Consider the following 24,743-nt stretch of genomic DNA (forward strand, 5'->3'; position numbering starts at 1 on the left):
TCCCGGCACGCCGCGGCCGAGCCGATGCATATGCGTTCTGCTCGACTTGAGTCGCTCGGCCACGTTCGGGAGCTGTACGGGCTATTGTGAATGTTCGTGGTGTGTTTATAAGGTTACTAAATCAACCCCCAGGTCTCAGTTTCTGTTTCTTCTTCTCAGAGGCCTCATCCAGAGTCTCCACCTTGTGTCCCTGGTGTTCTCCATCCAGCCTGCAGGACACACAGATACAAGTGGCATCCACAAGAGAGAAATATTCCAGAATCTTCCTATGGACGGAACATTTTCTCTTCTCCATGGAAGTGGTGGGTTCAGTTAGGACGTGTTCTGGTGCCTTGCTGTGGACTCTCAGGTGATCATCACACAGAGAAGCTTCACACAGCAGACAGGATTTAACAGCAGGTACAGGAGAGTGAATACAGTAAGTACACAAGATGCCAGTCTCCCCCTGATCTGGCTGAGCAGACCGGAATGTCTCCACTATGTTACGCAGTGTTATATTGTTGTGCAGTACAGGCCGATTCCAATGCTGCTCTCTGCACTCAGGACAGGAATAACCTCCAGACTCCCCCTGCGTATCCAACACACGATCAATACAGACCCGACAGAAGTTGTGTCCACATCTCAGGTTTACAGGATCTATATAAGTGCTCAGACAGATGGAACAGTCCAGCTTCTTTCTCAGATCAGCAGACGCCATCACTGACAGCAGAAGAGAGAAATGAAACTGAATGCCCTACACACTGAATTATGTCAAGTCGCACTCTTCTGTACAGGATGGGGCTAAGTTATTTCTCAATCTACATCTACTGCAAATCGCACATTCGAAGAATGCAGCATTCATCACAACTTTATAATCTTAAAGCTGAACTCTGGGATAAGAAATATTGTCTAAACACATGAGCTTTGTGTATTTCTTCCAGATTTGTGCAGTAGTCCAGTGTGAAACTTCTGGAGGTTCCTATAATAAAGACCGCTCACTGCTGATCTCTCCCTGTGCAGAGTGCCTGGTCTTGTCACCCTGCAGGTTTGATAAACTTGAACTTTGTTAAGAACCCCATCAAATGTTATGGGGGATGAATCTTGTCAATCAGTTCTGGCAGTTTGTAGGGTTAATACAAAATATGGTACCAGAAATGGCATGGGAAGCTAAGGGCGGCCATGGGGGACATACCAATGGCAAAATAATAATACTGTACTGCAGGAAATGGCCCTTCTCATGCAGCATTGAGGGCAATATTAAACATACAGAAAACATTTACATTACAGGCAAGGAGAATTTCTCAAAATTGTATAAGATGTTATGAAACAGCCTTATTTTCATGGACCATCTCAGCGACAGCATGCTCTGGCAGCGCAAAATTTGACTGTGGAATTTATATTTTTCTTGTAGTGTTAGCCTAGCCTGCATACAAACATCAGCAGGCGGTACTAAGCCTGCTTTGGGGGAGACCAATTTTTGTAGTCTATCAAACTCCCATCCCTAAATAAAGAAGAACTAATATTTCTAAATATAGTTGTCTTTCTAGAGAGTTGGGAACAGTTAATAGATATTCTCCTCAAGCAAATAAGTCTGTCTTCTTCATCCAAAGCCTGTATATATACATCTGGAGCCTGTCAATCCCTTTTCCATTGTAATAGGGTACTAGACAAGGGTGACCCCTCTTTCCTTTGTTATTTAACATAGTCGCAGAACCCCTGGTCCATTCATCCCTTTCTCCTTGTCTCTTTGAAGGCATGAAGCTGGGACAACGTAAAAATAAATTGGCGCTGTTTGCGGGTGACTTCCTTTTGTTTCTATCGAATCCCAAAACCCAACTGTCCAAACTAACCCAACAAATTGACATTTGTGGGAGCTTTTCAGCAATTTTGATATTGAGCTTATGCCCCCCCGCAAAATTATGGAAGGGCCATGCTAAAAAAAAATATGAAATACAATTCTGCGTTTAAAAGTCAGAATTCTGAGATTAAAAGTCAGAATTCTGACTTTTAATCTCAGAATTCCGTTTTTAAAATTCTGAGTTTGAAAATCAGAATTCTGATTTTCAAACACAGAATTATATTTCATATTTTTTTAGCAGGGCCCCAGGGCTCTTCCGTACAAAATACCCTGCACAAAGCTACATCACATATCTGGGGGTGAACATTCCAAAGATTTGTGTCGATTTATATGCTCTTAATATTACCTCTGTAATATTGAATATCCTGCAGGAATAACACAGATGGAGACCTGCCTATTTCATCTTCTTATGGTGGAAAGTGGTAATGTAAGATGTCATTTAATTTAAATGATTAGCTTTGCACTCCTCCTATACCGTATGCAGACTATTTCCATATTGATTTGCCATAAAGATGTACAAGAACTGGAGTCAGCTTGACATAGAGAAATAAAATAACCCTAAAATGCTTGCAGTCCTCTAGGCAAATTTTGTATGAGAATTTATCTACTACTTTGCCAACATTTCTAGACATCCTAAGGATTGTTTAGGTGGAACCTCTTTTTATACTAATATGGGTCTTGGCACTTAGAAGCGATCCACATTTCTACCCAAACAACTAAAATTAAATATTTTCTTAAGAGATACCATTGTCACATGGAGGGAAATTAGAAAAAAAATCACTATATTCCCCAGGGACCATATTCTCTTTTGATGCCACTGACTTCCACTCCAGTCTTTACACAAGGCACTGATTGTCCTTCCTCTTAGAGCTTGGTCAGCTAGAGGCATACCCACTATCTAGAATTTACTAGACTTACAGGGTGACCTATTTTTTCAACCACTTTTTGCAATATTTACAACAAAACTACCCTATTTTCACCTGCAATATGAAATAATCATAATTTTCTTAAAATGTCCCTTCATTGTGGCTGGGCCCACCAAGAGAAAATCTCTCTCCTGGTTATATCAACAGCTTAAAGAGTCCAAGACCAACAACCACATGCCTCCCCCATTGGCAATTAAAAAAATGGTCCTTCTATCCCAACAATCCTAATCATTAGCTTTTAAAAGCAATAGCACTGGCTGGTTGCATGTGAGGAGAGCCATAGTAGGGGAATCACAGAGAGAAGTCCAGCTCAAGATCATCCACAGGGCATGCTGGGCCTTTGATATCCCACTCAAATCATCTGCAGAAATCTGGATACGCTCATACCCAAATGTAACACACAACACCGCAGCCTCACTCACCTACTCTGCTCCTTCCCTGACAGAGGCAAGAGCAGAATAGGTATAAATAGTAAGCGTCCCAAAACACAAAAAAATCCCCAGCACACCTGCCAGCTGGCCTGCGACAAAACAAATAGCAATGTCTAACAGTATACATTAAAAGCAGAGGTTTTAGTTGCACAAACCTTCGGCCAAAAATATGTAGACGCCACACTGCCACCGACAAGACACCTCTGTAAAGTGTGGTCCTAACTCTATTTATATGAGTCTCCAAGTGTGAGCATATTGATGCAGTTGATAAATTGAATGCAGGTGTACCAGGAGGTAGCCTACTCCTCCTCACAAGGTGCAGGGGCACACTGGAAGCCCAGCAACCACAGATGCATGCTGGGATCCCCAATGCATCACCACATCCAAGTTAGTCAAACTAGAAAAAGATGGTAACCGCATACATTTATAACCAGCCTTTGTAGCAGGGTGCACATGGGAAGGCTTACAACAATACAAAACACAAAAAATCCCCAGCACACCTGCCAGCATCAACTGAGGGCATGCTAGGAGCACTTGGCCAGGCCTGTCTGGCCTATTGAGTGTAAAGCCTGAATGGACAGGTGGCTGAACCAGACCGATGTCTGAGAGAGTTAGTGCTGAAAACCAAACGGTGAAAGCCCTAAATTGCAACTTGGCAAGTCGGTTCCTTGAAAGCTCTCTGTTGATGCTGATATACAGTGTATACAGTATATAATATATATTGTACAGGACGCCAGGAATGGACGGTATATCCCTCCCTTGTTTAGGTGGGGGTCTTGTTAAGGTCACCTCGTATTCAGTTCTCACCAAGCAGGGTGAGGGGTTCCGGGTCGGACTTGTAAGGGAAACTGCTGGTCTTCCCAGAGTTGTTGATTATACATTGGACCCCAGAATCCGGAGGCTCAGAGAGATATTTGGGTGGGACAGAGGCTCCATCCCTGACTACAGCCAGTTCTGGTAATGAAAGGGTTAACCCACCAGCCAAGGGAGTGTTAAAAAGGAACAGGAAGCCAGTCAGTCGGTGTCTGTGAGGAGTGTTTGGAGCAGGATACATGGCTGTGTGTGTGTTAAGCTGTGGAATACCGTCTACCGAGACACTGCTGGGGCACCTGTGTCCATCCTGGAATCCTCTGTGAGCAGGCTGGGACCCTAACCCTGAGGTGGGACTTGGTATACAGGTGCTGAGCCGAATCTTGTGTTTGCTGACAATAAGCCAGGGGCGTCCCTAGGCTGGGTGACACCATAAGCCCTGTTGTTTTTGTCATTCTGCTGAATATAAGCCATTTTTATTTGATTGTTTGTGGAAAATAATTAAGTTTTATTCGGGCTACAGGTCATATCCGCCCTGAATATTACAATATGTATTGTGACAGAAACCAAGGCATGGTAATAGAGGATGTCTATATTCCCCCAACAGTGCTCCACTCAGCAGTTTGCGTGTAGCACAGCAGGCACAGAAGCCAGTCCAAAATTTCTGTCTGGCCCAGCCAGTTCCTCACCTGTACATAATGAGCAGCACCAGGTAGCCTGATAGAGATAGCTGGAGAGTGGAGAGACCAGCAGGAGTAAAGGTGCCCATACACTACTCGATTCTCATACGAGAATCGCGGGAAATCCCGCGATCGTACGAGAATCGAGCAGTGTGAACGAAGAAGTGCTACCGTTTTTACTGTACGGTCGCACGTCTTTTGTCGAACCAGCATGCTCAAAACCCCGCCGATAATGGTACGATTGTCGGCGGGTTTCTAGCCTGCTCGTTCGACAGCTGCGGAACAGGCCGGTGTGCGCACGCGCACACTGCCCGTTCTGCAATGCGGCCCGTTCTGCAAAGAACTATGAGGGGGGGGTGCTTTTCACTCACCTCCTAGTTCTAGCCGACCTGTGACAATGAGACTGTCACAGGTCGGCTCAGTAGATCGGGAGGTGAGCGAACACATACCGGCGTTCGCTCACCTCTCGATCCTGTCACGGCTCTCTGCCGTGATAGGGGGAGAGGCTGGATTCCCCTCTCCCCGCTCCGATCCGCCCGCGCTGACTGGTGGAACGGACGGGGGAGGGGGCGGGTACAGCTGGCTCTGCCTCTAGATAGGCAGAGCCAGCTGTCAGTCACGCAGAGCCAGCTGTCAGTCGGCACAATTGTCGGGATCCGCTTCAGCTGCGGCGTCTCAGTATACCGCGAGCTGCAGCTCGCGGTATACTGAGCCTAGGGTGACGGGAGGATGCTAGTTTGTGTCCTCCCGTTACCCTAAGGAGAACTATGGGGAAAAGCCCTGACCCCATAGTTCTCCTTCAAGTTGTGTCTTCTTGAAAACGCTCAGTGGAACAAGGACTTTTTGTTTGCTTATGTTTATTTTGTCTGTCTTGCCACACCTGTTAATGAAAAGGCAAAGGACTTTAGTTTGAACAAAGTACATCATTGTGTGGCGTTTCCAACCTTGAGGACTGTGTGGTTAAAGATCCCAAGACATATATATAGTGTTTATTGAATATGCCAAACCACCTTTTGCCTTGCATATTTCGGGTGCACTGTACTATGGGTTACACCTATGCAGAGACTCCAGATGTTCATCGGACCAGCAGATGACAGGCCAGAATCAATTCACTTCATTTTCACCTACTAAAGGTGGCCATACACTGTACAACCCTCGCAAGACCCTCAAGTCTTGCGAGGGTTGTAAAGTAATTAAAAAAACGTACGATCTGCCCATCTTGGACAGGCAGATCGTAATTGCGATCATCACAAGCCCGCCCCCCTGAGGGGCGGGCTTCCGATGACTGCAATGCTGAACACCGGCCCGTTCGGCAGTTGTCGAACAAGCACGCCACTAACCCGCCGAGAATCGTACGATTCTAAGCGGGTTTTCCAGCCTGCTTGTTCGACGCAAGACGTGCGATCCTACAGTAGAAACGGTCGCACGCCTTCCATACACTTTCCGATTATCGTACGATCGCGGGATTACTCCTGTGATTATCATATGATAATCGTACAGTGTATGGGCACCTTAACACTGGGATCGGGGATACACCAAACGCAAAGTGCAGTCTGCTGCTCTCGTGGCTGTGGTAGAGGGGTCTTGACTGGAAAGTTAGGAATACCTGGACTTTCCACCTCTACAGGATCTGCAAACCAACAGCTCTACAGTCACAGTTATAAAATGTATGGACTGTATGCCCGGTGCACTGTTTACTTTCTGCCACTAGGTGGTGATAGAGTTTCAGAGAGGGATGGACTCCGAGGTATTATCAGACTTTCCATTGCTTTGGGACTGTGGTGTGAATGAGCCCTTATTCTTCCCTCCTCCTTCCAACCGTATTGCCCTTTGTTTTTGGAATTATTCTCATCATTTATAATGGTTTACAACCACACATGGATGCATGGACCCTGGAGCCAGGAAGTGACCATTTTACACATTATCAGGCATTGCTACTAGTTTTACTTGTGCTGTAAGTCATCCAATAAGGCGCTTTGCAGCTCCTTGTGTACTCCTGTTTATTGGTGCACAGATGCATCAGGAAAGTTGTATGAAGCATTGAGTTTAGCTCAAGACAATTATTTTGCTGCTTTCAATTGGCGCACCAAATTCACTTACTTTTAGACCCCTTTCACACGGGTGGATAGAGACAGATGGATTAAGGATGACAATGTTTCCCTTTGGGGTAACTAGTGTCCACGGATATACATCCATTAACATCAGTGTACCTATAGAGAGACAATGGATCTGTTTTTTATCGGTCTTTTGAAAGATGAAAAAATGTAACAGAGGTGAGTATCTTTGCTGTAAATGTATGTACATCTGTGCACATTTCTTTAAATTCAGATCCATTTTCTCTGTATGTGAAAGGGAGAACAGGATTGGCCTTGGTACGGATGCAGATGTGTTTTGGTGAAAGGAGCCCTAGTGTATATATTGTATCCAGTGGCGTAACAATCACCATAGCGACCCAGGCGGCCGCTATGGGGCCCGGGGCATGGCGGGGCCCGGCAAGGACATCTCCCTGATGCCATGAAGGCCGCCTGGGTCGCTATGGCATCTGGCTCGGACAGCCAGGCTGCTGGCTGTCACTGGCGGCTGTGAGGAGGAACGCTCCGTTCCTTCTCACAGCCGCTGCTGAGTTGGTGACAGCCAGCAGCGGCGCAGGAGGTGGCTGGGCCCGTCATCGGCGGCGATCGAGGAGGTGGGGCCCGGCGATCGAGGAGGCGGGACCCGGCGATCAAGGAGGCGGGGCCCAGTGACAGAGGAGTCGATCGTGGAGGAGAAGGAGGCGGACAGAGGATCAGGGCTGACAGGTAAGAGGGCTTGACCGCCCACCCGAGACCCTGCAGAGCCTACCATAGAGAGTATATTGTGGGCTCTGCAGGGTCACCCTTAGGTGGGCTGTTTGGGTTATCAGGTGGGCGTAACTAGAAATCACAGGGCCCCATACAAAATTTTGCTATGGGGCCCTGTAATTTCTAGTTACGTCCCTGATTGTATCTACCTACAGTGTTCCTAACAAAATCACTTTAAGGCTTCATTCATTCTCTAGGGTCTATTTATAAACTATTTGCAGGGACGTTTTCCCTAAAAATGTCTGTAAACATTCAATAAGTGCAGATATATGGCAAAACAAATGTTTAGTTTCTTTAGTGGTTTTTTTCCCGAATGTATATTTTTAGTGTATATCACATTATGACCACTAGATGGCGATGAGGAGCATATAAATAATTACTTTTTAGGCTCCTTTTGCTCCATCTAGTGGCCATAGTGCAATATTACATGAAAATATTTGAAAATTCATTCCACTTGTGTGGAAAAATACTAAAGAATGTTTTGTTTTGGCATATATTGAATATATAGTGAACGTTCACAGATATTCACAAGGTGAACAGCCATGAAAACTGCTTATACATAGACCTCCATGTTTTTAATCCGTCCCATATTACCATGGAATCCATTGACACATATCCCCTGCTGAGACACATCTGAATGGAAACAAATTTTAATGAGTGTGATCTGTTTCTGTTCCTTTTTCCTTTATCTCCTTATAGAGGAAAAATGGATCTGTGTCCTCCTGTGGAGAAAACAGATGTTGATGGATGTAGATTTGCTGTGCTGCCTCAGCCACTGTCATTTCCATTACACTGTTATGTATTCCATTGCATATCATTGTTATTGTATGTTCCTGAGAAATAGTGGCAGATTAGCGCGACTACACTTGTCTGCAATTTGTCAATTTTGCCAATTGTGTTTAATTATATGAACCATCAGTGTGGGGCTTCTAAGAGGAGGGGGTCGTATCTGATGAGAACTTGAATTCTTTGCTGTCATCATCCTTTTATTTTTTCTACAAATGACTCCCCTGTCCACATCTATATAATCCTAATAGCTGATGGACTGAATAATTCAGATATACCTCGTTCTGCCACAAGCTGGCTTTCTGCTTGCCACTTTGTGGCTGCTTCCCAAGTGTTGGTAGCAACCAACTGTGACCCCTTACGCCGCCATAAAGTTATCCCGCAGATTTACATTGATACAGCCGTCTGATCTAATATTGCATTCTTTGTCACTTTTGTCCAGCTTGCCCAGATAACAAAAGGTCCTGTAATCCAGCCACCATGTCTGTTATATATTCTTCAGCAGTCAGTCCGCTTCTGTTATTAGTGGAGCCCTGTCCATGTATGGAAGCCTGTCCACATTTCTTGTGGTAACCCTGTTGCTTATAATATGACAGACGTTTCCTTGGTAACCCAATTACCCAATAACTGTCTGGCCTGTCAAATCTACACCCTTAAAGTCCATTTTCACCTTTGTAAGTGATTTGCATTTATTGTGGTAATGTAGAGGTGCAGTGATGATGTATTTGTGTGCACATTTTCATGACAAGGACACATAACCCCCCTGTTGCTGGGAACAAATTAACCCTTAGCAGGACCCCTCTTGTTTTCCCAAACCCCTGTCATGTAGGCCTTCCACAGACGCCTCCGTCTGCTGTTCCAGGCCTGTCTTGACTCACATTGCAGGCTTTCTTTGTATATTTATTTATTTTTATTAACGTTTTATTAGACCTAAATTCTAGAAACTAAACATGTTCTCCACGGGAAAATCAGTCTTGACACCTGTTTTGGATTGAAAATCAGACTGTAAACAGCTGCCCCCCTCCTTGTGATTCTGTGTACAGGTGCCCATACACTGCACGATTCTCGTACGAGAATCGCAGGAAATCCCGCGATCGTACGAGAATCATGCAGTGCTTCCATACTAATGTACGGTCGCACGTCTTTCGTTTCTAATGTACGGTCGCACGTCTTTCGTTTCTAATGTACGGTCGCACGTCTTTCGTTTCTAATGTACGGTCGCACGTCTTTCGTTTTTAATGTGGTCGCACGTCTTTTGTATATCGAGCATGTTGGAAAACCAGCCGAGAATCGTACGATTTTCGGCTGGTTTTTAACATGATCGAGAGATCACTGCCGAACGGGCCGGTGTGCGCATGCGAACACTGCCCGTTCAGGGGGCGGGGTTGCGATGATCGCAGGTACGATCTGCCTGTCCAAGATGGGCAGATCGTACGTTTTTTTAAGTACTTTACAACCACCGCAAGACAAAAGTCTTGCGAGGGTTGTAAAGTGTATGGGCACCTTTACACGATCACTAAACACCAGCTTTGCCTTTGCACATAATACTCTGTCCAGGAAGGAAGTTGCCACTATGAATACTAATGAATGGGGAGTGGAGAGCTCACAGAGAGAGCTCAGTTGTAATATAACACAGGGCCGACATCAGGGGGGGGGTACAGCTGATACTCATGTGAGGGGCCTGGGCAGCCCATGGGGCTTGGGACCCTTACATGGGTATTGGCCGACGACCTTACAGGTGACAGGGGAGGAGGCCGGACCCCAGTATCGCCGATCCGGCGTCTTCGGAGGAGGCTGGGGCCCAAGCAGCGCCACTGGTGTTCTGATCTCCGACCAGCCAGAAGTGACATCACTTCCGGCCGTTCCGGCGGCAGAGGAGGCCAGGCCCTAGGAGCAGGTAAGAGGAGAAAACTGCGCCCCCACCTGAAAAAACTGCACCATAGAGAGTGTCAGATGGGCGGTGCAGCATCTACGGTGTGCTCTGCACGCTCACTCTCAGGAGGGCTATGTGGGTCTCGGGTATGTGTGGGGTCTCAGTTGAGTCCAATGCCTATACTGTTCTGCATTGCTGTATATTGTATTACTGGGATTTGTAGTCCCTACAGCTGGTGCCATTCTGCATTAGAGTGTAAGCTCCTCTGTGCAGAGACTGATGTGACTGGCTCTGTGTTCTCTGTACAGCACTCCGGTATATGTCAGAGCTATATAAATGTATAATAATAGTGTGTGACTGTGGAGAGACAATAGAGTGTAAGCTCCTCTGGTGCGCCGACCGCCAGGGGGGTTGGGGGGCCAGTTTGTTCCTTAGGTCAACTGCTGTTGGGGGTGGGGGGCAGTCCTAAAGCTGTGTAAGGGGCCCCAAAATGTCTGATGGCTGCCTTGTATACACACACTGCTTGCACAGCACACAGGCGTCCATTTCCATGAGGATATGAAGAGGAAAGCTAACAAAAAATTTAAGTTTCTGTTTTTTATATACAGCAACTGCATATGTCTGATCAGGGCCGGCCTTAGGCCTTTAGACGCCCTGTGCGAGAAAGCTTTACAGCGCCCCTCAGTGACCACACCCCTCAGTGGTCACACCCTTTAGTGGCCACTCCCCCAGTAACCACACCTATTTACCCAATATCCGCACCATTTAAAGACTCCTATTTTGTTAAGCCCCAAAGAAACATATTAAAAAGTATGATAAAAATAAAACTTTTATTCAAAGGTATTAAACTTGTCGGCACAATAGAAGTATTCGTATTACATAGAACAATAGAAAGCAAACAATAAATGTCAAACTATAATAGAGTCTATAAAAATAATGTGTCAGGTTGTCATGCCGATCCCTTTCCTCAAGTAAGTGCATCTAGAAAAGTAAAAATAAAAAACAGAACACAAAATCAAGAGTACATGTAAAATTAATGAATTACTATTTGCCCGAATATAAGAAAAATGTATTCCGGGCACATAATAATTTGTTTGAGAATGTGCGGCGGCCATGTTGGCCCCCGGTGCATTCTGCGAATGCGTGCCCCCATCTTGGTGGCAGGGAGCACGACGCCATGCATGCATGGCGTCAGGTGATGTCACACGCCGATATAGGCGCTGCCATCTTGGTGTATACCGTTGAAGAGGTAATTTTAAAAAAAACATATGCCAGCATTGTACATGAATCAGACACAGGGCCGGCCTTAGGGGTGTGCGAGCTGTGCGGCCGCACAGGGCGCCATGGCAACAAGGGCACCTCTGCAACGGTGGAAATGGGATTTCCGTGGTGATTGGTGACCAGGGGGACCCTGTCCTGGTCTCACTTTGAACTTGGTGACACTGTTACCAATCCAACTGCAACCATGTGTAGTTTAGCTACAACCCTATGTAGCATTTTTGGACCCCCCCTTCTTATAGCAAAAATCATATGTTTAACAAGTGACAGAGACAACATGAAATAAAACAAGGCAACATAAAACAAAACCACCAATCAAAACTAAAGACAGACACGGAGAGACTAAGCGGAGGGGCTACATGACTGGGGGGAGGAATAGTCCCGGGAGAAAGGGTTAAAAAATAAATGAGAATAGCTGCTCTTACCTGATTGGATGTGGAAGTCAGGTGTCCGGGAGGATCCGCATGGGAAGGAACTGCGAGGGCTGAGGGACGTCCTCTTTCTGGAAATCGACGAATGAAGCAGGTTGTCACGAGGGGAGGTAGAGTCCCTTGTCCTGAAATACCTGCCATATGTATTAAGTACTAAACACTTAAACGTAAGCAACAATAGGCTTACCTAGCCGGCATAATGCAATTAATTCCTCTGGTGGATGCGGCTTCTGTTTTTGGGTCCTCAGGATCCTATTGCCCTCTCCTGGCTTAGGGCTCACCAAAGAACAGATAGGATTTTTTTTAAACACACCAACAGTGTATACAAGTCTAATTGGTGGTACCAGATTAATAAAACACTGCAGTGAGTGGAACAGAAACACAAGACCCCAAGTATCTCAAGAATCCGTTCTGTAATTTATTGGGGTGTGTTAAGGTTTTTATACAGACACTTATGTAGGCATCATAATAATATTACAATGATATGAAAAGAAGGTATATAGCTTTATGAAGATAAGTCTTGGGTGTTATTAAAATGTCAGGAATGTGGTTACATGAAAAAGCAGAGAAACAACTCCTAATTTTGAGAAAAACAACTAGTATCGTGTAAAAAAAGATTGGTACAGAGTGCTGAGCTTATAAAATGGATGTAGCACAGATACGTGTATATACAAAGTTTACAATCTCTCTCATATTCTATATACAACATTATGAATAAACCATCCATCACGTGACGTTGCCGCGTGTGCTCGATGACGTCGCTGCACATGCGTGGTCGTCTTATTGCCATCTTGGTGATGGACACCGGCAGAGAGAGGAGGGGGCGTTCACCCGGCGAGATAAGGTATGCCACCGGGTCCGCTCTCTCCTGACACTGTCGTGCTCTCGGTCCTTGAACGAGTGCCCGACTTTTCATAGGGGATGACACCAAAATAATAACTGTCAGTCATTTTGGTGACACCCCTCTAATGGTGGCACCCGGCTGCAGGCCGCACCCCCCCCCCCTTGTGACGCCACTGTTCATAATAAATGAACATTTGGTAATCCTTACAAGGATTTGTTTGTGTGCTGGTGACATTCTTCTATATAATTCACGTGATAACGGCGCCATCCGCAGTCACTGCGACCACCCTGGAAAGGAATGCAACAAGACCTTCTTCATTCATTCATTCATTCTGCCTACGTTCTGCAGTTTGCATCCCAGCAATTGAACAATGGACCGTCACATTACCCTCTATGGGTCTATGGGGTTGATCCAGATAGAAATCAAGCTGCCTGCTATCTAACCCCTGCCTCTACTGTCCTAGGTGGACAACTGCAAAAGTTATGGCACTGTTGAGGTGGATCTGAAACACTTCTACAAAGATCAGAGACAGATTTTCACTCAAAACATATGAACAAATAAAGTGACACTAAACTCAGGAGTTAAAGGAGAACTATGAGGAAAAGCCTTAACCCCATAGTTCTCCTTTAAAGCTTAAAAATAAATTCAAGCACCGTAATTATTAACAACTATGTATCTTATTTGTGTATCACTCGGCTGTAGATCCTCAAATCATCTCTGAATTGGTGCTGACACTGTCCTTCCTTCTGGAGGGGGGCTACTTTTGTTCCCCATGGTCCCTGTGTGTATTGCAAAGTAGTCACCGCTCCAAGCTCGCTCCCGTGATGGACTACAGTCTCATGTTTGGTTTACTCATTTGTATTGAGATTGTAGTCCATCCCGGGAGTGAGCTTGGAGCGGTGGCTACTTTCTCAAGCTCAAAGGTTGATACCCCCAATTAATCATTACTTACATTCCCAAATTCCTCCCGGATACCTTTACAGGACCTTTCCCTACCCATAACGCAGCACGAAGGGGCTCAGTGAAGGTGGTGGTGAAGGTGTGTAAGTGTCTGACTGAGTCACGAAGCTCATAAAAGGACAGCTGTCCGGCCTCATAGTCCAGATAGATCCTGACAGTATTCCTGGGGATATTGTCAGGTGATAGGATCACAGTGCTGTCATGTATTACTGAGCACTGATCATTGTGTCTGTACAAACCCCAGGACTTGTTGTTATAACCAATCCATGAGTGAAACCATCCCGTCCTCTCTATACTGGGGTAACACATCCCAACTATCCAGCACTCTGACTGGCTGACATCCACTTCCCAGTAATGTCGCCCTGAGAAAAATCTCCTGCTGCTTAATACCTGAGCACAATTCTCAAATCTCTCTGGTGTTTCTGGACGATTCTGTTTCATATTTGACCAGGATACAGTTTTCATGTCCTCTGATATCTGTAGATAATTATGAGCTGTGTTCACATCCAGTAATATGTCCGCAGCTTTCTGTATATTGTAGGAAATATTTACCATTTTTATCATATCAGATATCCCCGTGTGTAATGTGCGTGCGATTCCTGCCACTTCCAGATCCCTTCCATCATGGAGGAGTTTATCATGTCTCTCTCTGTCCTCATCATCTACCTCCTCAGCATCATAAAAGTCCCCTGTGTCTGATTCTTGCAAAATAGTCAGTGGGTCAGTCATGTTACACATTTCCACAATGTGACGTATCTTCATGGACAGCTCGTCCTTCTTTTTTCCTATTTGATGGATTAGGTCAGACAGTGGTAGTAAGAGCTTCTCTTCCTGCTCAGAGATCTCCCTCAGGATTCTCTTCTCCAGGTCCTCCAGATGTCTCCTGAGGTCTCTGAACAGGGCAGTGACTCTCACCTTTTCCTCAGCTGCTTTCTGATGTACATTTCTCATGCGTTCCTGCAGACTCTGGACTCTTTGCTGAGTCTCCTCTCTCTCTGTGATGAGTCCCTGCAGATCATTTTTTAGTTCACGTTTCTTCTTCTCAGAGGCCTCATCCAGAGTCTCCACCTTGTGTCCCTGGTGTTCTCCAGCCAAACTGCAGGACACACAGATACAGGTACCCTCCATGGTGCAGTAGTACTCCAGAATCTTCTTATGGACGGAGCATTTTCTGTTCTCCATGGAAGTGGTGGGTTCAATTATGACGTGCTCTGATGACGACTTGCTGTGAACTTTTAGATGCTTCTCACACAGAGAAGCTTCACACTGCAGACAGGATTTAACAGCAGGTACAGAAAAGCGAATACAGTAAGAACAAAAGATTCCGGTCTCCCCTTCGTCTGGCTGAGTAGCTCGGAAAACCTCTGCAATGTTACGCAGGTTTATGTTCCTCTGAAGTGTGGGACGACTTGTAAACCTTTGTCTGCATTGAGGACAGGAGTAAACTCCACACCTTTCCTGTGCATCCAAAACATGACCTATGCATGCCCGACAGAAGTTGTGTCCACATCTCAGGTTTACAGGATCTGTATAAATGTCCAGACAGATGGAACAGTCCAGCTCATCTCTCAGATCAGCAGCCGCCATCGCTGACAGCAGACGAGAGAAACGAAACTAGAAGCCTCGCGTACTCAAAGAATCAAAGGCGTTTCACATTCTTCTCTACTGGGAGGGGCTGAACTAATCTCATATCCTGTATGCAGAGCAAGCTGCAGATCCAAGCATAGAAGCTTGACAGGGTAAGACATAAGCTATCAGACTACACCTAGATTGCTACAGCAACTCCCCCTTCTAAATGTCCATACCCAATAAGAGACCACACCAAGTTGGATATAAAATGGCTGCAGCAGCCGTTTATTCAAATATAATATTTTATAACAGAATTGAATATAAAACATTCAATTATCCCAATATAAATACAATGGATTCCTATCAATATGGCTTGAGGTCTGTGAAGGCACCATTAGTCTCCTACCGTAGATCTCTGCATACCACTTAACCAACTGGCCCCCAACATAGTACAGGGACAACATAGTACATAACAGCAGAGACCTCTCACCCTCGCTCTTTGACCTCTCTCTGCGGAGCCCGCAAGCTCCCAGGACTGCGTACCGACGACGAGCCCAACCGGAGGCTTGACCACTTGGACAGATATAGCCTAAACCAGGGATGGCCAAACTGCGGCCCTCCAGGTGTGGTGGAACTACGAGTCCCATGAGGCTTTGCAAGATTCTCACAGCCACAGACATGACTCCCGGAGAGAGATGCTTCATGGGATTTGTAGTTTCACCACAGCTGGAGGGCCGGAGTTTGGCCATCCCTGGCCTAAACAGACCAAGCCACAGCACCAAACAGAGGGTGGGAAGTGAGATCACAGTGTGACAACCCTGGACTGACTAGACGACCCTCCGCCCCCCTCTGACCACCGTAAAGGCTCCTCCTGGCTAATCCAAACCGACCAATCAAGGTAAGTGACCACCACACACACCCTCCATTAACCTTAACCCTTTCTTTCCTGATTCCCTGTCTACCCTGTCATGTAGTCCTTTCACCTATTCTTTTTTGTCATTAGCTCCAGGACTTTCTTTATTGAAGTTGCCTAGATTTCTAAAAGAAATGAAAAAATACCTACGGAGGAAATGATCTGAGTTACAAAAGGTATGCAGGCGGAAAACTATAATAATGCAGTATCCACGCCGTGTGGATAAGCTTGATTTTTCAATTAAGGGATATTTGAAGGGGGTTCGGATCTCTGGAAGACATTGATCTCTTTTTTATGGGGAAAACTGTACTAAACATATACAATGGTAAAGACCTCAAAAAGAAGAGTTAATAAAAGTTTAAAAAAAAGAAGAGTAACAAAATGTGCATTACCAGAATATGCTTTTATGAAAGGACGTGTAAACCTAAGCTGGGTGACATTTAGTTTTCTAAAGCCCTGTGCATCAAAAACAATTAACGTATTTTGCGGTCCATAAGACGCACCGGATCATAGGACGCAGGGAGGTCCGGCGCGCCTTATGGAGCACTCGACAGACTGTAGCTTCTATGACAGAAGCTGTGACAGAAGCTGCAGTTAGTGACCGCTGAGACAGGTGGCGCTGTGATTACAGCGCCACGGTCTCTGATCACACAGAGCAGACGAAGAACGTCCGTCCTTCGTCTGCTCTATGGTGATCTCGATCGTCGCCGCTGCTCGGTTTTAATACGAGTGATCTCATTAGATCACTCGTATTAAACGAGCAGTGGCTCCTACTGCTGAACTCGATCGCCACCGCCACTGCTCGGCTTTAATACGAGTGATCTCATTAGATCACTCGTATTAAACGAGCAGTGGCTCCTACTACTCGCCCGGCGCCCAAAACTGCATGTCTCGGGCGTCGGGATTCGCTCCATAAGACGCAGGCACATTTTCCCCCTCCTTTTGGGGCGAAAAAAGTGCGTCTTATGGAGCGAAAAATACGGTAGCATCTTTTTTAATATCCTTGTTTTAATTTTGACTTGCATATCAGCACTGATGACCACCTGCAACCTCTCTGCAGCCACTTTATGGCTACATGCCCTCCAGGGACGGCTGCATGGCATTTTTCTGAACGGGTGATATCAGTGGGCCATGTCTGTGTGATGGGTGTCAGCGCAGCTGCTTGCCATCTCCACCAGGGGAGCATGAGACCAAGTGACAATGCAGAAGCACGGTTGGTAGATAGGAAGAGAATGTTGTCAACTGCTAATGGAATCAACAGGTATTATTTGAATTAGGGAATGTGCGCTTGTTCATGAATGGGGTCTTTTTTTGGATTCGGTGCAATGGTTGATTGTAACAACATTTTGTGCATTCTTGTAAGATTCTGTAAGATATTTAATTTACATTTATGCATGCTTGTGCTACGAAATAAAGTGCACAGAAGCAGAGTCGGATTCACTCTCTCTGCTGCCCCAAGGCCAGGTTCCTCAATGCGCCCCCCTACACGCCAACCCCCCACACACACACCCACACCATGGGGAATGGCAGACCTGCAGGCTGCATACAATGTAGCCAAGATCACTTGTACAAAACAAGCGGCGGCTTCCTCACTGTACATTTAGTTCTGCTAGCCCAAAGCTGGGCTAAATGTAGAGAAAACAACTACCCGTCTGGTCTTCGGGACATAGGAATTACACACCCCTGCTGCCCCTCTACTCCCTGCTGCCCCAAGGCCGGGCCTTGGTTGGCCTTGTGGGAAATCTGACCCTGCACAGAGGAGAGAATGGGGGACAGTAACTTTCTGACATAGTTGACATGGAACGTTCTAATAAAAGGCTTCCCTGAGCTTTATTCTTGGTGCTGAGCTTCCCGAATGTGTGTGCAGGTTCATTAGGTAATGTCCATAGGGAGGCCGTGGACACTGTTTAGTATACAACTTGTGTGTTCTGAATGTGTATACTGCACATCGAGAAGTCACAGAAGGGAAACTGGAGGTTATTTGTGCTGGAAGTGGACTCTCACTGAGGAAAGAGCAATGTGTGCGTGTGCTGGAGGTGGGATCTCATTAATCACTTGCTGACCGGGGTTGTATACACCCCCTTCCTGTACACAGAATACCATCTCTGTACACACAACACGCAGAACCTTGAATCAGATGGGTTACAGCCGCAGAAGACCACACCGGGTGCCACTCCTGTCAGCTAAGAACAGGAAACGGAGGCTACAATTCGCACAGGCTCACCAAAATTAGACAATAGAAGTTTGGAAAAACATTGCCTGGTCTGATGAGTTTCGGCTTCAGCTGCGGCATTCAGATGGTAGGGTCAGAATTTGGCATAAACAACATGAAAGCATGGATCCCTCCTGCCTTGTATCAATGGTTCAGGCTGTTGGTGTAATGATGCGGGGCATATTTTATTGGCACACTTTGGGCCCGTGATGCTATCATGTCAACATGGACCAAAATCTCCTGAGGAATGTTTCCAACACCTTGTTAAATCTAAGCCATGAAGAATAAAGGTAATTCTGAAGGCAAAAGGGGGTCCAACCCGGTACTAGCAAGGTGTACCTAATAAAGTGCCCGGTGATTGTAGTCTCATAGTATATAAAAACACAGCTTCATCCACTTCAACCTATGTGTGTGTATATGGGGTTTATTTATAAATAAATGCCAGGGGCCTGTGTGTTGCAAATATTTGTGAACATTCGTTTTGGAGGAATAATACCAAAAACAAATGTTCTTAAAGGAGAACTATGGGGGTCAGTGTTTTTCCCCATAGTTCTCCTTAGGGTAACGGGAGGACACAAACTAGCGTCCTCCCGTTACCCTAAGCTCAGTATACCGCGAGCTACAGCTCACTATATACTGAGACGCCGCAGCGGATCCCGACGTAGATGACGGGATCCGCCCAGCTGCGTGAGTGACAGCTGGCTCTGCCTATCTAGAGGCAGAGCCAGCTGTACCCGCCCCCTCCCCCGTCCGTTCCGCCAGTCAGCGCTGGCAGATCGGAGCGGGGAGAGGGGAATCCAGTCCCTCCCCTGTCACGGCAGAAAGCCGTGACAGGGTCGAGACGGAGCAGAACGGCGGTATGTGTTCGCTCACCTCCCGATCTACTGAGCCGACCTGTGACAGTCTCATTGTCACAGGTCGGCTAGAACTATGAGGTGAGTGAAAAGCACTCACCTTATAGTTCTCCTTTAATATCTCTTTCCCAGGTCGAATGTAGTGTTGTAATATCACCTTATGGACACTAGATGGAGTAAACAGTTTATTATCGGACCTACAGTCACCATCGGTGGATCTCTATATTTTGATCATCCCCTCTCAAGACCCTCTTCTCCAGGGTGAATAAGTATAATCCATGTTCATCATAGTTTTGCTCCTCAACACCTTTATTCCTTTTATTGCCCTTCCTGAATTCTTCATAGTTCAAGGACATCCTTCCTGTGGATCAGTGACCAAACCTACTCAAGATAAGGCTGAACCAGAGTTTTGTAAAGGGGTAGAATGATTGGTTTATCAGTAGGCTTTGTCCAGCACCCATGATAGCAGCAAAAAGGAACCTCATCCCTAGTGTAGCACCTGATTAATGTCCCCTTTAAGAGGATGGTCGGTTGCAGAGTACTGCAAATCTGAGCCTGTATCAGTGAGATTTCGATTGGTTTTGACAGACTGAGTTTTGCTGCTGTTGGGAGCTGAAAAGACTTTTGGGAGTTGGAGTCTCTGTGCAATACAGACACAGCCAGCCAGTGCGTCGTAGCCAGTGCGTCGTAGAACTACAAGGCCAAAACAGCACAGTGGAGAAGGGGAAGGACTGGAATAAACCTGAGCGCACTGAAATCGGAGGGCATTCCCCCTGCAGCCTTGTGAGTGGATGGATGTGTTGTGGACCATCTGCTTATTAGAGTGGAGACACTGCTACCGCTGCCGTTGCCAGAGACCAAGGCTGTCGTCACTGTGGAGAGAAGACGTCTGGAGGACCACAGATCATAGAAGAAGATCACCAGCACTCTGCGTCATTTAGCCAACGTTTGGGGGCCACGCAGGGTCCCTTCTTAAGGGCTATATAGCGACGAGGACCACATAGAGAGAATTCAGAGACTGCTGAGTCTGCGATCAGTATGCGGTTTCCACCTGAGAGCTGCCTGGAGACCTGCTGAACGTGAGCTGGAGAGGAAAATCCCTTTCGCTGGCACAAGAGGGAATTGCCAACGGAGATGAGGATCCATCGGATCGGTGAGAGGCTATCAGCCAGTGACTTTCTCCTTTTATCAGGAGCACTCCAACTGAAAAGGGCCCCAATGTTGTGAACACAGACCTACAGGCCAGTAGCCTAGCGAATAGGACTGGGGCTATACTTTAGGTAACCAGCTTTATTGTTGGCAAAAAATCCTGTTTTGCATAGTCAGAGATCCCTCAGTTAAATATCATCTGCTACTCAGTATTATTGTCATAGTTGCTAAGATTTTATTCACCATTTATTTCCTTTGTTACTTTTCATCATATCAGTTCTGCTGTTATTAGTCAGTTGCTAGCGTTTACCTGTTTAAAATCCAGGGCTCTGCTGCCTTTTATAATTAAAGCCCAATATATACATTACACAGGGTGTGTTGGTGTGTTGTGGATCTAGTCTGGGTGGTTTATCCTGGTGTGGGACAGAAGAACCTGAAATTCATAGCAATTCCTTCAGGGGTGATCGCTACACTAGTTATAGGCTTGATGGTTCGGAGGTGGAGGTGTAGTTGGTGAGTTTTTAATAACAGAACTGTCAGCTTTTCTATTTGCACCGTTAACATATAAAACAGGAAGGAGTTACATGCACTATATAGTTAAAAGGGAAGTGGCAGAATTATTTTCATAAATTTGGGGAAGTATAGTAGACGTGATACATGTATCCTAATGTACATTATCTCAAACTGTCTATTCCTCTACCTGGCCCTGAGGGGTCTATGTATAAACAATTTGCAGGGCCATTCACCCTGCAAATCTCTGTGAACATCTGATCTGCACTACTGGTGGCAGAAATAAATATTCATAGTATATTTTCTTTTTAGGTGAAAAGTAATACTTGGATAATACCTCATTATGGCCACTAGATGGAGATGAGCATAGGAAAGAAGCATTTCTTTTTTTTTACTATGCTCCTCCGTGCCATTTGCCTCAGTGTCATTGGTTGGTAGAACAAAGGTGCCACCAGGGTCCTGGCAGCCACCATCCCACTGATGGGCATCCCTGGGTAGTGTCTGTGACCAAATATGGCCAGGCCACTCAGCGTCCTTGGTTGCTGCCTGTCTGCAAGCATTCTAACAACCAATAGCATTGTGCGGCCCGGGCATATTTGGCCATGAAGGTCACTCACGATCGCCAGCCAGTTTGTTGACATTCAGCAGCCAGATGGGGATTCTGTCATCTGCAGTGAGAGTATCGTCATGGAACATTTACTTCATGGGACATTTTTTTGGCCATCACAGGACATTATTATTATTATTTCCGAATAAAGGACTTAGGCCTCATTCACACACAACGCAAGCAAAATTGTATATACGCGTCTATGCGCGTATATACGTGCGTATATGTGTGTATATACGAGCATATATGCGTATTTGCGTGCACTATATGCAGTCCCAGAATGCATCACTCGTAATGGAATTTTGTATGTGCTGTACGCATGTACGGGCGTATATGCGCGTAAATACGCAGAAATACGCTGCCCGGACGCATCTCTGTTCCATTCTGTTTTTGTGCATATATACGCTACGCAAATATACGGCTCTATACGCGGCTGTGTGTATGGAGCCATTTATTTGCATAGGTTGCATATGGTACAATACGCACGTACGTGCGTATATACGCGCGCATACGTGCGGCAGTGTGAATGAGGCCTTAATGTGCGGTGTGTGTTTATTTGCTTAAAGAGTTTAAAACGAAAAACATCACTGCTCCAATTCCCATCCAGGGTTCCAGCTACTTGAGAGCCACATTATATGTAAAATGTAATTTTTTTTGTTACAGTTTAAATATATTGTGTCTGTAATAAGGGATTTGTAGTTACAGCAGCTACTATAAAGATCCAATGCACTATAGAGACATTATAGACAGATTTTACTGTGATGGGGTTAATCTTACCACCTGTACTGGTTGTCCCAATTAGGGATGCACATAACGATCCCTCCCCACCACTGCTGTTACCTCTATGATTAAGCCTGTGTAGTGAAACATGTTAGGCTGGGTTCACACCTAGGCGTATCAAATATGCGTGTTTGTCGCGCGTTTCGTGTCGCATGTTTTTACCGCGATTCGCGGTAAAAAAAACGAACGGGCGTTTCCGAGGGCTACCTGGCTGTATCCTAATGGATACGCGTGACAAAAACGCCCCAAAGAAGCTCCTGTACTTCTTTGGGCGTAGGGCGTTTTGTAGCGCGTTCATACGGCCTGTAATACGCCCAGGTGTGAACCATACCCATAGGAAACAATGGGATTTCGGTGTTTGAGCGTTTTGCAGAGCGTAGGAAATCACGCTACAAAACGCCCAGGTGTGAACCAGGCATTAAGAGGCGTGCAGCTGTATGGTGGGGCTCATCTGTGTAAAGCTGGCCGTACACCTATAGATTATCTGTAGATTTCCTATGGTCAGATGGAAAAAGTGCAACCGATTCCTCCATCTACGCTAAACGGTGTGGATGGAGGAATCTCCCACTGGGCGAAGCTTCAGTATCTTGTTAGTCGGCCCCGCAGGCTGTTAACATACCTGAGCAATCTGATTGGATGCAGGCATTGTTCAGGTATTTTGACAGCCAGTGGGGCCGACCAGCAAGATACTGAAACTTGGCCCAGTGGGGGAATCCCCCAATCCACACAGTTAAGTGTAGATGGAGGAATCGGTTGCACTTTTTCCATCTGACCAGAGAAAACCTGCAGATAATCTCTAAGTGTATGGCTGGCTTTATTGGAATGAAGATCTATCAATAAAGACGCCGAATGGTGGTACCTGTGTTTTGTGCTGTAATTCTCCCGTTGTTTATTATGTTTATTTGCTACTTGATTATTTTAAGCGAAGGAGTGACCAGGGGTACTATGTACCCCTTACTTGTTCACATGGGGGGGCAGATATCTGTGAACCCCTTTATATTAAGGGAGCTTCCAGATTGTAATAAGTCGCTCCCCACTTTGCAGACATTCTCTTGGAGACCTGATGTGGCAATGAGGTCCTTGGCAGGAGGGCCCCTTCCTTGCAAGGGACCCTCCTCATGCTGAGGGCTGGGTGACTGGGAAATGTAATCTAGTGGCAAATGAATTGCTATGTTTTTATTTCCAGTTGCCACATTATTATACAGGATGTATATGGCGCCAACAGTGTGCGCAGCGCTTTACAATATAAGGAAGACATTACAATCACAATACCATTCAAGACAAGATGGTAAGGAGGGCCCCGCCCCTGAGGGCTTACAATCTAAAAGGGAGTGGACACATTTGCTTTAGTACATTGTGCGGGTACGCCGCGTAGCAGGGCATCCTCCCAGTATGTTATTTGAAGGAATTGTAAATTTTTAAACCTTATTGCTGCTCCCCGACAATGTTTCTATTTTTATTTTAATGAATGTCCCCCTGGCAGTGCCCAGCTCCCCATGCCACTCTGACAATCTGTTGCCTATTAGCCTTGAAATTGGAGATTTTCAAGATTCACGTCCCATTGACTCCTATTGGGATTTCATGGAGGTTCACAATCTGCATACTTTGTGGTGCGTTCCCTACAAATCAAACCCGGGCCAGTTCAGCGGTCACTAATCTTAACTTCCTCACTCGTCACTTGAAGGATGTAGCAGTGATAATCTCATACAAGGCGTTTTGTGACATTCAGAGATTTTCTTTGTGTTGGAGCGCCCTCTAGTGCCATAGGGCAACAAAGACATTTAAAAGATGATCCACTTTAAAAATCCCAAATCCACCCAAAACTTTTTATTTTATATGGATAGAGCGGGGAAGTTTTAGAGCCTCTGATGGGTTTTTAGGGGGGAGGTCGTCACCGCAACATAAAACAAAAAAAATTGTAATATATTTTAAAAAGTTCTATTGTATCACGTAGTAGACTTTCGTATGTATGACCTACTAGTTGTTCCAATAAAGCTTGTTTGTATGATCAATAATTTATATAGATATTACCTTTTTTAAAATTTATTACAGGTATTTATATAGCGCCGACAGTTTACACAGTTGCACATTTACATCAGTCCCTGCCCTCAAGGAGCTTACAATCTAAGGTCCCATTTTTTTTGGGAAAAAATGATAAATAATTACAAAAAATAAAGAAGGAATTCTTTAAAAATCCAATTCATAAAATGTCCACTAGAGGGCATCAGAACCCCACATTTTTGTTTGCATAGGAACATAATTCAAAAGGAACAAAATTTCAAAAGCATAAAATACATTGAACTAAAAAAAAATATTCTTTCATAAGACACAAACTATTGAAAAAACAGAACGCCATATTTAATAATATCGTAGTTAGTCAGGTTGAAAAAACACGCAACTCCATACAAACAGTAAAGGAGCTTCTTTGGGGCGGTTCAAAAAAACCTGACAGA

At 45.5% G+C, this 24,743-nt stretch overlaps 1 protein-coding gene and 1 pseudogene across 1 annotated transcript; both read right to left on the reverse strand.

Annotated features, from left to right (window-relative positions):
* LOC108790623 overlaps nt 1-697 on the reverse strand; it is a 25,583-nt pseudogene extending 24,886 nt beyond the window's left edge.
* A 12,987-nt stretch (nt 698-13,684) lies between these two features.
* Nucleotides 13,685-15,283, reverse strand: LOC108790606 (E3 ubiquitin-protein ligase TRIM11-like). Its single transcript, XM_018560913.1, has one exon. It carries the CDS (start codon nt 15,281-15,283, stop codon nt 13,685-13,687), a length of 1,599 nt encoding a protein of 532 aa, XP_018416415.1.
* Nucleotides 15,284-24,743: the final 9,460 nt, after the last annotated feature.

The sequence above is a fragment of the Nanorana parkeri genome, unplaced genomic scaffold, assembly GCF_000935625.1.
Source record: "Nanorana parkeri isolate BGI_ZX_2015 unplaced genomic scaffold, ASM93562v1 scaffold488, whole genome shotgun sequence".
NCBI classification, from domain to species: domain Eukaryota; kingdom Metazoa; phylum Chordata; class Amphibia; order Anura; family Dicroglossidae; genus Nanorana; species Nanorana parkeri.

What these genes read in the sequence shown, in the direction of transcription:
- LOC108790606 (XM_018560913.1), bottom strand. Translation starts at nt 15,283, where the DNA reads ATGGCGGCTGCTGATCTGAGAGATGAGCTGGACTGTTCCATCTGTCTG.